The following is a 12,765-nucleotide window of genomic DNA, read 5'->3' on the forward strand; positions in this document are numbered from 1 at the left end:
CATACAAAATAGAAGTTACCAAATAAAACCAAGCCATTCACTCTTGGCTACCAGGAAGAGAAATTTGGGTATCATAAATGATAATGGCAATAATCAGCTTCTTTCCAGTATTCAATCTGATCATCACAATAACAGAAGCATAAATTTCTTTTCAATTAATACCTGTAAACCTATTTTCTATAAGCCCAAACCTTTCCAAATTGATAATACTCAATCCTTTTTTTTTATGAGACAGGGTCTCGCTCTGTTGCTCAGGCTGGAGTGCACTGTCACACTGCACATGTACTCACATGCAGCCTTGGCTCATGTGCAGTGTGCCAGCTCACCCCACTACTCACTGCAGCCTCGACTTCCCAGGCTCACGTGATCCTCCCACATAGCTGGGACTACATCTGCCCACCACACCTGACTATTTTTTATAGAGATGGGTTTTCACTATGTTGCCCAGGCTGGTCTCAAACTCCAGGGCTCAAGCAATCTACCTGCCTCAGCCTCCCAAAGTGCAGGGATTACAGATGTGAGCCACAACACCCGGTAGTAATACTCAATCTTCTCCTTAAATATTTCCAGACATTCTACCTGGTACCTAAGAAGCTCAAACTCTAATAATGTACCATCTATAATCTTGAAATAACGCAATCTATGCTTGTATTGCCTATCTGCGGACGCACTCTGTTGGACCATTATGACTCAACCTCTGACTCCATCTACTCCAGCAGAACTTTTAAAATTAGACATATTTGGATTTTGACTCTAAGAAAGGTGGTACCTTGATTATTTCCTTGTGTTGACTCTGAGATGCTGACCCCAAGCTGGCTGCCATAGGAGTTGATTCCCATCATGCCACTGTGTGCTGGGGAGCTGGAGAGGGCTGGAAGCTGGCTGGGATTCCTGGGGACGCTGTAGAGGGCTTCAGCAATGTCTGCGGCTCGCTTCAAAATGATGTCCTACAAAACAGCAGATTAATGTGAGCATTCTATCCAGCATAAAGTGCAACACTCACGAAAAGGTAGGATGTGAGTATCTCACCTGGTTATTGTGTGGTGTGCCATAAAGAGCTTCCACTAGATCTGCAGCTCTTTTCAACAGCATTTCCTGGAAAACAAGTGAGGGTGGGGTATTGTCAAAGGCAAAATCCAAAATGGCAAACAAAAGAAAATTATAGGCAAAAATGAGAAATCCACACATCCCTCCCAAAATGTAAGTAATTAGTCAAGAGGTCCTATATTTGGTTTGACAAGTAAAATACAATTATACATATAAATCTCTCTATAAATACCTATCTATCTGAAATTTGCCTCTATAAATGATTGTGTTACCAAAACAAAAACCAACCCAATTGAGGGTGAAGTTGATTAAAATTAATAATGTCGTAGAAGTTCTACTAAATGCTACTTTCAGCCCATTCTGTTTTAAAAATCTGGGTCTCTAATTAACCAAATATTCTTAAAATGATTGATGGATTTGAGTTTAGCTCCTTGCCAAGGAGTTGTCCAGAGTACTGAAATGATCTTGGCAATGCCTTCTGCAAAATTTTATTCTAATAAAGATGAATTCTTTCAATAATATTTCCCCCTGTACATTTTAACCAGAGAGAATTAGTAATCACGAATCCCTTTCCTCTCATTTTGCCTTTTCCACCTCCTGTTTTTTACAGCGTTTTAAATTGCTATTAACCTACTTTCCAGATATCATCTAATTTAATGGTGGGGCTAGGGATTTTTCCAGGAGGAAAATAAAGGTGTGATGTAGAAGCAACTGTGGTGCTTAAATTTTATTCACAGTATGGAAAAGAGAACACGGCATTTTATAATTTGTATGTTTAAAGTGCAAATATAAATGTGAAAATTTAATAGTTTCTCATCAGCTAAATGACAACTAATAAATTGATGTACTTTTTAAATAAAGCCAACAACATGGGCCAAATTCATAAAGTAATTTTCATAAGGAAGTTCACTTGAAGGTGATGTATTTCATAGTAATTTTATACAGAAGCAATTTTCTCCTCATTAGATACCTACGTACATAGTAGGCCCTCAATGATTAATACCGATTGGGGATTAATGGGTCCCTGAAATTATGGGTAAATAGAAACATTTAAATACAAAGGAGTGGAAGCTAATACCTTTTTTTTTTTTTTTTTTTTTGAGACGGAGTCTCGCTCTGTTGCCCAGGCTGGAGTGCAGTGGCGCGATCTCGGCTCACTGCAAGCTCCGCCTCCCAGGTTCACGCCGTTCTCCTGCCTCCAGCCTCGGTAGCTGGAACTACAGAGCCGCCACCCGCGCCTGGCTAGTTTTTTGTATTTTGGTAAGTTAAGGACACCCCGTGTTAGCCAGGATGGTCTCGATCTCCTGACCTCGTGATCCGCCCACCTCAGCCTCCCAAAGTGCTGGGATTACAGGCGTGAGCCACCGTGCCCGGCCGCCAAAGCTTATATTTTTAACCAATTATGCAGATATTTATTTTCAGAAAGTTGGCAATGTTTTTAAAACTGAATACTCCTGTTGTGTATCTATTTTATAGGCCCAAATGTTCAGATTTCGTATTTCCTCAGAGATAAATACGACCGTAGTATATTTCAGAGTTAGCAGATATTTTATGTGCATCTTGTATGTAAAGCTTAGCTAAATTTCAAGGCCTAATTAATTTTAATGGGATATAAATGCCTGCATGTGTCTAAGTTTGCTGAAATTCTACACAAATGGCTTCACATGTCCATTTCCAAAGCACATTACCTTAGCTAATCTCTCAGGATCTCCAGGGTGCCTAGGGATGACCTTCTGCAGTCTCTGGAAGCCATAGTCTATGGTGGGTTCATTTAATGCTGAAAGAGAAAAAATCCTCTCTCTGAGTTTGTATCCTGGCCATGAAGCAAACCTTCTAATTAATTCTTCCACAGGTAATAAGAAGGTTCTGGATGCATAATGGATGTAATCAGGGTTTTTGCTATCAACATTGGTTAATTCACATGTAAATTTGGAATTTATAGTACTTTTATATTTTTCTATTAGAATAACATTTCAAAATTTCAGATTACAATTATCATTTCTGCTTTAAGTGTACGTAAACTTCTCTGCTCCCTATAAAATTAAAAATGGCACAAGCAACCATATCTCAATTTCTTATGAAGATAATAAACTACTTTTATATTATTTTCCTTTCTTTCCTTTGTCTCTTTCCTAAGTAGGACTGTATTGACTATTCTTCTAAATATCTTCTAAATATTCTTCTAAATATTTTTCTTAACCAGTCTCTTATTTACATTTATACATATATAAACCTTCTATGAGCTTATTCTCATAAAACCTGTTTTATGCATAATATGCTTCCACAGTTTTCAATTCTATTTAATTACACCCACATCTGGTAACTGTCAGCCACTCCACGCCACCCCACCCCACCCCATGAATACTGCAAATTTTATTTCACCACTATGTTCCCATTAAGACAGGGCCTGGCACACAGTAGGCACTTAGTGTCAGTAATTATAAAACGAGTGAGTGAGTGAATTAATGAATGGCATACTTTAGCATTTCCACTACTCTAGAGTTTTCACGTGCTGCTTTTATTCTTTCTCCTTCTTCTTCCCTTTCATTTATTTTTAAAAAGTTTCTTGTTTAAATGTCATGGTTTTAAAATTAATGCATGATTAAAGAAAAAGATACAAAGAATAACATAATAATCACCTGCATTGCTGTTATCATCAATAAACACAGTAATGTGTATTTCCTCTTTAATCTTGTTTTTTCATATATATTTTATATATATGTTGCTATTATTCTATGAAAACAATGCCTTTTAAAAAAAAAACTATTAAAACATTAAATATAGAAGTAAAAAATTACCGTAAACCCACTTAAGAGATGAGCTGGATTAACATTTTTTGCTTACATAACCTACTTTTCATCCACTTAACAATATATCGTAAACTTTCCCCGGGATGATGAACTATTCTTTTATAACATTATTTTAAATTCCTGCATATTTTTCTACGACATGCTCTATAATTTATTTAAATGGCTTCCTAATATTGGGCAATTAATGTGATCCTAATTTCTCACTATTATAAATATCAGAGCAATAATTATCCTTTGTGCATAACTTTCATTATTTCAATTGGAAAATTCCAAGAATTAGAATTACTGGACCAAAAATTATGATTTATATTTCAGGCCTTTCAGACATTCAGTCAAATCACTCCTCAGAAGAGTGCATGAGTTTATTCTCCCTCCAGCAATGCGTGTGCTCATTTTAACTTACATTTTTTTACTCACCAGTGAGGCTGAAGAATTTTTTCATATATTTGCTGATGTTAATTTCTTCTTTTATAAACTGCATGTTAATACTTTCTGCACTCTTCTTTCACTTGTAAAAATACTTTATATGTTGAGATTTTTCATACTGTGGCATCATGTTGCAATATCACATCCCAATTTGTCCTTAAGTATTTTATGTATAGAAAGACCACCTCTACTGCAAGAACTGGTAGGTACACACAAACGCACAGACACGCACACAAATGTATATGTACACACATATGTATACATATATGAATGCTTACATTGTTTAACTTATCTGGATTTTACTTTGTCATGTAATGTTAAGAATTTACCTTTGCCACAACTTAACTATTTCACAATTTATTGAACGGTTTCTATACATATATTCTGTTTTATTGATCTATTCTGGGTAAAAATCACACTATTGTGGTTGTAATACATATTTAATATTTGATAGTGTAAGTGTCCTTCCACAAATACACAGTCTTTAAAAACTACATTTTCTCAACTATTCTGTTTTGTTTGTTTGTTTGTTTGTTTGTTTTGAGACAGAGTCTCACTCTGTCACCGGGCTGGAGTGCAATGGTGCAATCTCAGCTCACAGCAACCTCTGCCTGCTGAGTTCAAGCGATTCTCCTGCCTCAGCCTCTTGAAGAGCTGGGATTACAGGCATGTGCCACCATGCCCAGCTTTTTTTTTTTTTTTTTTTTTTTTTTTTTTTTTTGCATTTTTAGTAGAGGCAGGGTTTCACCATGTTGATCAGGCTGGTCCTGAACTCCTGACCTCGTGATGCGCCCGCCTCAGCCTCACAAAATGCTGGGATTACAGATGTGAGCCACCACACCTGGCCTTCTCAATTATTCTTATCCATTTATTCTTTCCAGATTAACCTTAGGGAAATTTCCAAAACAATTTCAGTTGCATTAAACCTACAGCTAGAGAGAAAACGGATGGCTTTGCAATAGCAACACTCCACCTTCTTTAGATCCCTCAGTAAACTGTGTACTGCTCATCATGTAGGTGCTAAGTTTTTTCTTTACCATTTTAATTTTTTTGCTATGTATTCCATTTTGTTTTTACTATGAATATGGCTGTTCATTAATCATACTGTCCAAGAGTTTTATTAGAGTCTAGAAACACTTTTATGTTTTATACATTTGTGCAGGAAGTCCATGCCATAGAGATGAAGACAATCAACTTTAGAGTTGAGTAGATCTAGCATCTGAATTCCAGCTCCACAATGTATGTGAGCAGTTTAAAATCCATCTTATGGGTTGGCTTCAGAATCAAAACCATTTCTATAATGTCCCCAGCGTGGTGCTTGGCATATAAAATATCATTTTTTTTTTTCTTTTGAGACAGGTTTTCACCCTGTTGCTCAGGCTGGTCTCGAACTCCTGGGCTCAAGCAATAGTCCGCCTTGGCCTCCCAAAGTGCTGGGATTACAGACGTGAGCCACTGCGCCTGGCCTATAAAAGATCTTAACCAAAGGTAAGTGTTATTTTGTAGCCCAAACCTCTGACAGATATCACTTTTTTTTTTATTGCTTCTCTTAGGCCTGTACATTCATATCATCTACTTACAGTGATCATTTTGTCTCCTTTTGATAGATGTATTAATCCCATTTAGTTCTCTTAATCCTATTCTTGTGTTGGCTAAAACTTCCCAAACAGTGCCCCAAAATGAGGATAAAGTTGGATATTCTTGTTTTTCTCTGAATGGGAGTGACATATTTTACTAGCAAATGTGGTGTTGGCTATTTGAGATAGACATTATTTATCACGGTTCAATAAGGGTTATCAGGACTTCTTGGAGTTTTAGAAAATCACAATCACATGAATTTTCTCCTTTGGCCAAATTTATATATATATAAGATATATATATATAATATATAAGACATATATAATATATGACATATATAATATATATATAAGACATACAGATATAGATTTTTTTTTTTTTTTTTTTTTCTGAGACGAAATCTTGCTCTGTTGCCCAGGCTGGAGTGCAATGGCATGATCTCAGCTCACTGCAACCTCTGCCTCCCAGGTGCAAGCTATTCTTCTGTCTCAGCCTTTCTAGTAGCTAGGATTACAGGCACGCAGCACCACGCCTGGCTAATTTTTGTATTTTTAGTAGAGATGGGGTTTCACCCTATTGGCCAGGCTGGTCACGAACCCCTGACCTCAAGTGATCCACCCATCATGGCCTCCCAAAGTGCTAGGATTACAGACATGAGCTACCATGCCTGGCCTATATTTTATATTTTCTAATATTTCAAAATTAAACATTAATTCATGGATGTAATGTATCATTTTCTTGGTATATATCTAAATTCAGATATAACCATTAATACCAGATTCAACCATTAATACCAGATTAATATTTCCTTAACACAACTGGCACAAGGATTAAATCAATTAAGTTCATAAGAACAGTGCCTGGCACTTGGTGAGCAAGCAGATGTCAGTTATTGTCCATATTAATAACTAGGATTGTGTGTATGGCTCTGTCCAACTTATGATTTTTATTTTATACCGGTTTTGAAAACTATATTGAGAAGTTTTCTATATTTTATCCTATGCTCTATAAATCTTACATAGCATGGATAGCAGCTCTTTGCTAAACACTTGAAAGAACCATAGTAACATTGTTCATACTAAGGTCACCAATAGCATTTTAGCCAAACCAACAGGAACTTTTCCATTCTTATCTTAACCCCGAGTTAACATTTGACATCACTCATATTCTCTACTTCTAGAAACCCTTCCACCCACTGGCTTCCTGAACTCACACTGCCCGGCTTCCTTCCTACCTCTTTGGCCATGTCAGACTACTTTGCGGACTGTTCTTTCTCTGCCTGTCTTGTAAAGGATGCTCCTCAAGATGGTTGCCAGGCAGCCTTCAGCTTAGCTGCACGTTCTCCTGGGCAACTTCATCAGTTCTCCATGATTTCCACATGCAGCTACATGCTAATCGCCATAAATCTTGATCTCTAGACTAGATACCTGGCCTGAGATGCAGCTTTAAATATCCAGCTGTTGGCTAGAAAATTCCACTCAGATGTTCCATAGATTCCTTTCACCCAAGATACCCAAGCTCATGAGAGTCTCTGAATTGCACCATCATCCAAATGACTGACTGCCAATCAGAAACCTCGAATTCATTGTTTCTCAATATCATTGTATTTTTTCTGGAAAAAAATCATCCATTTCGTCAAGATTGTAAATGTTTTAGCATAGAATCTATATTGTATTTGTTTAAAATTTCTAACCTATCTAGAGTTCCCCTCCCCCGCCGCCCACTGAAATGTATACAAATATAGGTAGATGTTTAAATTATTTAACCTATCTGGATTTTATTTCATTGTGTAACATTAGGTACTTACCTTTGCCACAACTTACTGTATTTCACAATTTTGTTGTAATTTTCTGATTAGTCCCATTTATAATTTTGACTTCGTTTAGTTCCAGGAAGAGTATCTTAAAATTTCTAGGTAATTGAGTACTAAACTGTTAAATGCTTATTGTAGTCCACTGCCCTGGATTTAAAAAGGTGTCCTGCACAGTATCTGCCTTTTGGAATTTATTGAGTTTTGAATTAATACATATTAGTTTTGTCTGCATTTCATGGGCAATGCTTTAATGTCTTATTTCATCTATCTTTTTGATCACATTACTTAACATGTCCATTTTTGCTACTATAAATTTGTCTTGCCACATTCTCATTTCTAATAGTTATATATACACACACACATTTTTCTAGTGATTTGAGAGATAGACACACTTTGTTGTTGTTGTTGTTGTTGTTGTTTTTGAGACAGGGACACAAAGTCCAGCCACTCAGGCTGGAGTGCAGTGGCATGATCATGGCTCACAGCAACCTCCACCTCCTGGGCTCTAGCAATCCTCCTGCCTCAGCCTCCTGACTAACTAGGGCTACAGACATGCACCACATGCCTAATTTTTGTATTTTCGGTAGAGATGGGTTTTCACCATGTTGCCCAGGCTGATCCTGAACTCCTGAGCTCAAGCAATCTGCCCACCTTAGCCTCCCAAATTGCTGGGACTATAGGCGTGAGCCACTGCTCCTGGTCTGTACATGCTATTTTAATTTACAGAAGTATCTTTAGACTTCTCTGAAAATATTTTATTTTTCCTAATTATTTGAGGTGTTGAGTCACTCCATATATAAGGAGTTTTGCTTGCCTTCAATCTTCCCACCTCTTTCTCTCCACTTATACATTTTTGTTGGCAGTTTATCATTTCAAGCTGATTTACTATTCTTAGATTTTCTATGATCTATATTTTTAGAAACTAATTTTCATGTTTCCACTAAGTCTCATCACCATATTAACAATAATTTTTTAGACACTCTATATTTAACTGCTTTCTCGGCCAACCACCAATACTGCCATAGCACAATTTTTCCCATCTTGCATTCTTCATTGATTCAATTCTCCTGCAGTCAGGTGCTATCAATAAGAATGAGTTAAATGCTGTCTGGGCCATTGAAATAAGAGAGTATCTTTTTGGTTTTTTCACACATAAATGGCAGCTGCTCTGGATATAGAATAGTTAAGTATACTCTCCCATTCAAGATCAACTTTCTGCTTATGCTACTGGTTCTCGCTCCTCAAGGTGGAGACAGGAGAGCCTCAGGGTGATTGTTGGGGTCTTCCATCACTTCCTTGCCCTGCTGCTCTTTCCCAAGGGGGAATGAGGAGGCCAGCTGGAGTTCACATGTCCACCAGTATGACCCTGTGTGCACATACCAGCACAACAGTGCAAAATTTCTGGCATATTAATGACTTTAGCCTAGCTTCATGCATTATTACCAGATTTCCTTTATTTTTATGTTTTCCTGAAAGTATCTCTGATATATTCTGGGAGTGGGGACCGATTAAACACTTGCACTCACAAGGTCATCTTACCTAGAAACACATGTAAGAATAGCCGTATGTTTAAGTAGAATCATTCCATAAATGTTTTGCTTCCACTTAGCATTATAATGTCAGCAATTTGGGCAGACTTTTTCTTTAATAATGTGATTTTTAGTGGTGGTAATATGCAATAGTGAAAATCATTATTACCACCATTAGGATGTACTGAAGCCTTTCTATGTTAAGGGTACTCGGCTAAGCCTTTTAGGCACATCAGCTCATTCGATTCTGATTGCAATCCTATGATGTGGGTTTTATCCCCATTTTCAATGCAGTCCCAAGTGGTAAAGGTGGGATCTGTATCCTGCTTCTCTAACTCCAAAGCCTGTGCTCTTAACTTTTCCTGCTGCAGAACTGGAGACGATGATCCTTGCATCCCGCTCTGGGCATCCTCCTCAGCTTCAAGAGCTACAGATTCAAGAGCATGAATGAAGCCCAGCCTGTATTGCCTGACTTCGTCACTGAGACCAGAAGGAGACCCCATGCAGTATTGACCAGCAAACATAAACAGCTGCCCGGTGCTGCAGGGCAAACAGACTTGATGAAATTCTCAAAATTCATTGTTGCCTAATTTTTTTTTTTTTTTTTTAGAAATATGCACCATTTTGCTAGCCAAAGTGCAGATTTTCTTAGAGAAAATAGGAAAAGTATTGATATGGGTACACTCACAACGTGCTGAATGCAAACTAAACAGATATCCCATAAGGCAGAAAATCTAACCCCTCCCTGTCTCCATTTCTGTCTTTGTCCCTTTCCATCTGCGTGGCTGTCCCCCGCCCTGGCAAGTGCCCTGCCTCTCCCAAGAGCACTGTGGGGGTCCAGCCAGGGACCCCCAACACCACCGTCCTTATCCCTTGGTCCTCCCTACTGCTCGCAGATGAATTTTCTGGAGCTGGGCTCTAATCAGTGCACAGAGGTGGGATAGAGATGAATTTTTTAAAAATACAATTTATCACACATTTGCACCCATTGTTCTCCCAACCAGATTGCAGACCACCAGGATACAGGGTCATGTCTGATTTCTTTTTCCTGCCCTCCCTTCCCCAGCTCCCAAATTAGACACGGCAGAGTATCTTGACCACACTGGGTTGGCAATTCATGTTTTACACTGAATAAGTAGATAAGGCATGATTGTCTATTTTTATGTTGTTTTTTGGCAGGTCCCTGCCAGACTTCATAGGCACAAGCTATGGGATACATCTCGTGTGCATCAAAATGAGAGAGAGGACAGTAAAGCACAGTTGTCTACACAGACAGGGAAAATCGCACTCACACATACACACACACAGAATTTCATTTAACCAAGTGCACATTGGAAGTAGAAAGCATGAAGCTGAAAGTACTCCAGCTCTGTTTAGCCAACAGTAAACCATAAGAGGGACCTCAGCCTTTAACACATGGCCGGGTTTGACAACTCTTTGGTTCCAGACTGACTTTCCCAACTGACCAGTTGCTTTTGCGTCTTTTAGGTTCAGCTTCACCTTGAATCCCAACTTCCTCCCTCCCCCTCGCTACCTCCCTGGGCGTTCTCTGGCTTTTCAGCCCTGGTGTGAGCCAAGCAAAGCTCAATTAACTAATGAGGTGCCCAAGACCAGCACCAAGACCGTCTCCAAGGGCCAACCAGGCCATTAACTGCCATCATCAGTGTAAATTTACAACCTCGCCTACCACATGGAGTGCAGGGATGCTGTGAAGTTCTGCCAACCTTTTGGCTGACAGGGATACAGAGAAGTGCTGGCAAGGCAAAAACAGAGTAAATTAAAAATATGCTTCAATCTATAGGCTCTATTTATCTATGTCTTTCTTTAGTAATATAACATTAAGGTAAAAGGTCATCGCCCCACTGAAATATAATTTATATTTACCTTTTATTAAATAATTATGGCATGGCATGAAGTTAAATATTACAGAAGCTAATCAAGAGGGAATTCAAGAGAGAAAACTCAGACATGAGAATTTCGTCTTTGCTATACATAGAATGTCTTAATCCTCCACTGGGAGTCATTCGGGTTTGCTTAAGGAGTTTAATAATACACATTTCAACTGCCACAGAATCTAAATCCCATTTGGATCAGCCTTAAAAAACTTTCATCAATACCTTGAGATTTCATAATATTTCTCTTGAGAGCCTGGATCTCATGTGCCATTTCTCATTTTGATTGCGGGTATAATATATGAGATTACTTACATATATCTTGGACCAAATAAATAGATATAAACTATAAGCAATGTGTGAATGGTTTCTTTTTTTAAGTAAATAGTATTTAACTAAAAATATCTACTGGGAACCACTCTTTAAAAAAAAAAAAAAAAAGCTGGCTGGTGCTCAATATTAATTTTCCCAAAGGATTAGTGAGATATAAAATGCTACATGGTTTTAATTTTCTTTCCTTAAGAGGAGGCACAGGGAGCAGATAATGCTTACCCCATCTTATACTTCTACTTCTGTTTCACAAAAATGAAGGGGACCCTTGGTTAGAACCCTGTTCAGCCCTTAACAATTATGGCCTTGACACTGCAGGCTGGAGGTCATTTATGCTCTTGACCAGCAAGGGTACTGATCGCAAAGATGGCAACATCAAGGCCTGGTCGCTTTTCTTTGCAAAAATGTGAGAGAGGATGACGATGGGTGAGGGAAGATCTGAGTTCTCAACCGGGCTGCCACTCTGGGGATGTTGGCGGATCACACCGCTGGCCTCGGTTGCAGCTTTACTCACCAGTGAGTCTTCCCTTGGATCCTAGGATTACCATGGAGTCTGCAGATGGTCATCAGGAGGCCAATAAAAGTAGAAATTCTAAGCCTAGCCATGTGTTTCTGCATCTGTGCATTATCTGCAGAAAGGGAGCTTCATTTCATCAGATGTTCACAGAGCCCATGGTCTCCTAATGGTGACAGCCCACAGAACTAGAGAATCCCTACAGTCCTAACTCTAAATTCCAACTTTCTTCAAGAATAAGGAAAACCACTGAAAGGTTTTCTTTGCACGGTAAGAAACAAAGCAAAAAAACCCAAAAAACAAAAAACCTTAAATCTATATAATGTGACTGCCATATAAACACAAGACCAAAAGACAGACATTGACTGGCAATGGAAGAGAAAACATGCTTTAACAATACCTGCCACGTGGCTTTGGCCAAGGAGAATTACTCTCTGTTGACAGCATAGGAAGGCATGAAATGATCTGGCTTTGGGAGGAATTTAGATAAACACAGAGGAGCTCCTGCCCTCATGCCACTTTAGGACATCTCTGTCCTCTTTCCTTACATAGTACTTTGTTCCCACATGTTCATTCCCATAAAGTCTGTCTTCCATGTGCTAGGATTTGGGTTCCCTTCTCTCTCCCTCGTCCTTCTTCCAATTTCCTTGTCCAATCATCTCCCTTCTGCCCTATTCCTCATGTGTCCAACATGCAAAGGCTACGTTAAACTCGCACTTAAATGCTCCTACGTTTTTCATTGCATATGATGGTGTGATGGGATAAAGCTCGTCCTAGCTTGGGAGCTGCCTTAGTTCCTGACACTAACAAATGACGCCACCTTTAT

The 12,765-nt window shown here is 38.6% G+C and overlaps 1 protein-coding gene across 2 annotated transcripts in view; it reads right to left on the reverse strand.

Annotated features, from left to right (window-relative positions):
* The window catches only part of EBF2 (EBF transcription factor 2), a 202,483-nt gene that overhangs the window by 16,300 nt on the left and 173,418 nt on the right, over window positions 1-12,765 (reverse strand). For both annotated transcript variants that reach the window (XM_009212724.4, XM_017961873.3), the window contains exons 11-13: window positions 2,736-2,824; window positions 1,030-1,095; window positions 770-947 (exon numbers count right to left, since the gene is read on the reverse strand). In XM_009212724.4, the coding sequence (XP_009210988.1) occupies window positions 770-947; window positions 1,030-1,095; window positions 2,736-2,824 (333 nt within the window). The remainder of the gene's footprint in view (window positions 1-769; window positions 948-1,029; window positions 1,096-2,735; window positions 2,825-12,765) is intronic.

The sequence above is a fragment of the Papio anubis genome, chromosome 8 (genome assembly GCF_008728515.1).
Source record: "Papio anubis isolate 15944 chromosome 8, Panubis1.0, whole genome shotgun sequence".
In the NCBI taxonomy this organism is placed as follows: domain Eukaryota; kingdom Metazoa; phylum Chordata; class Mammalia; order Primates; family Cercopithecidae; genus Papio; species Papio anubis.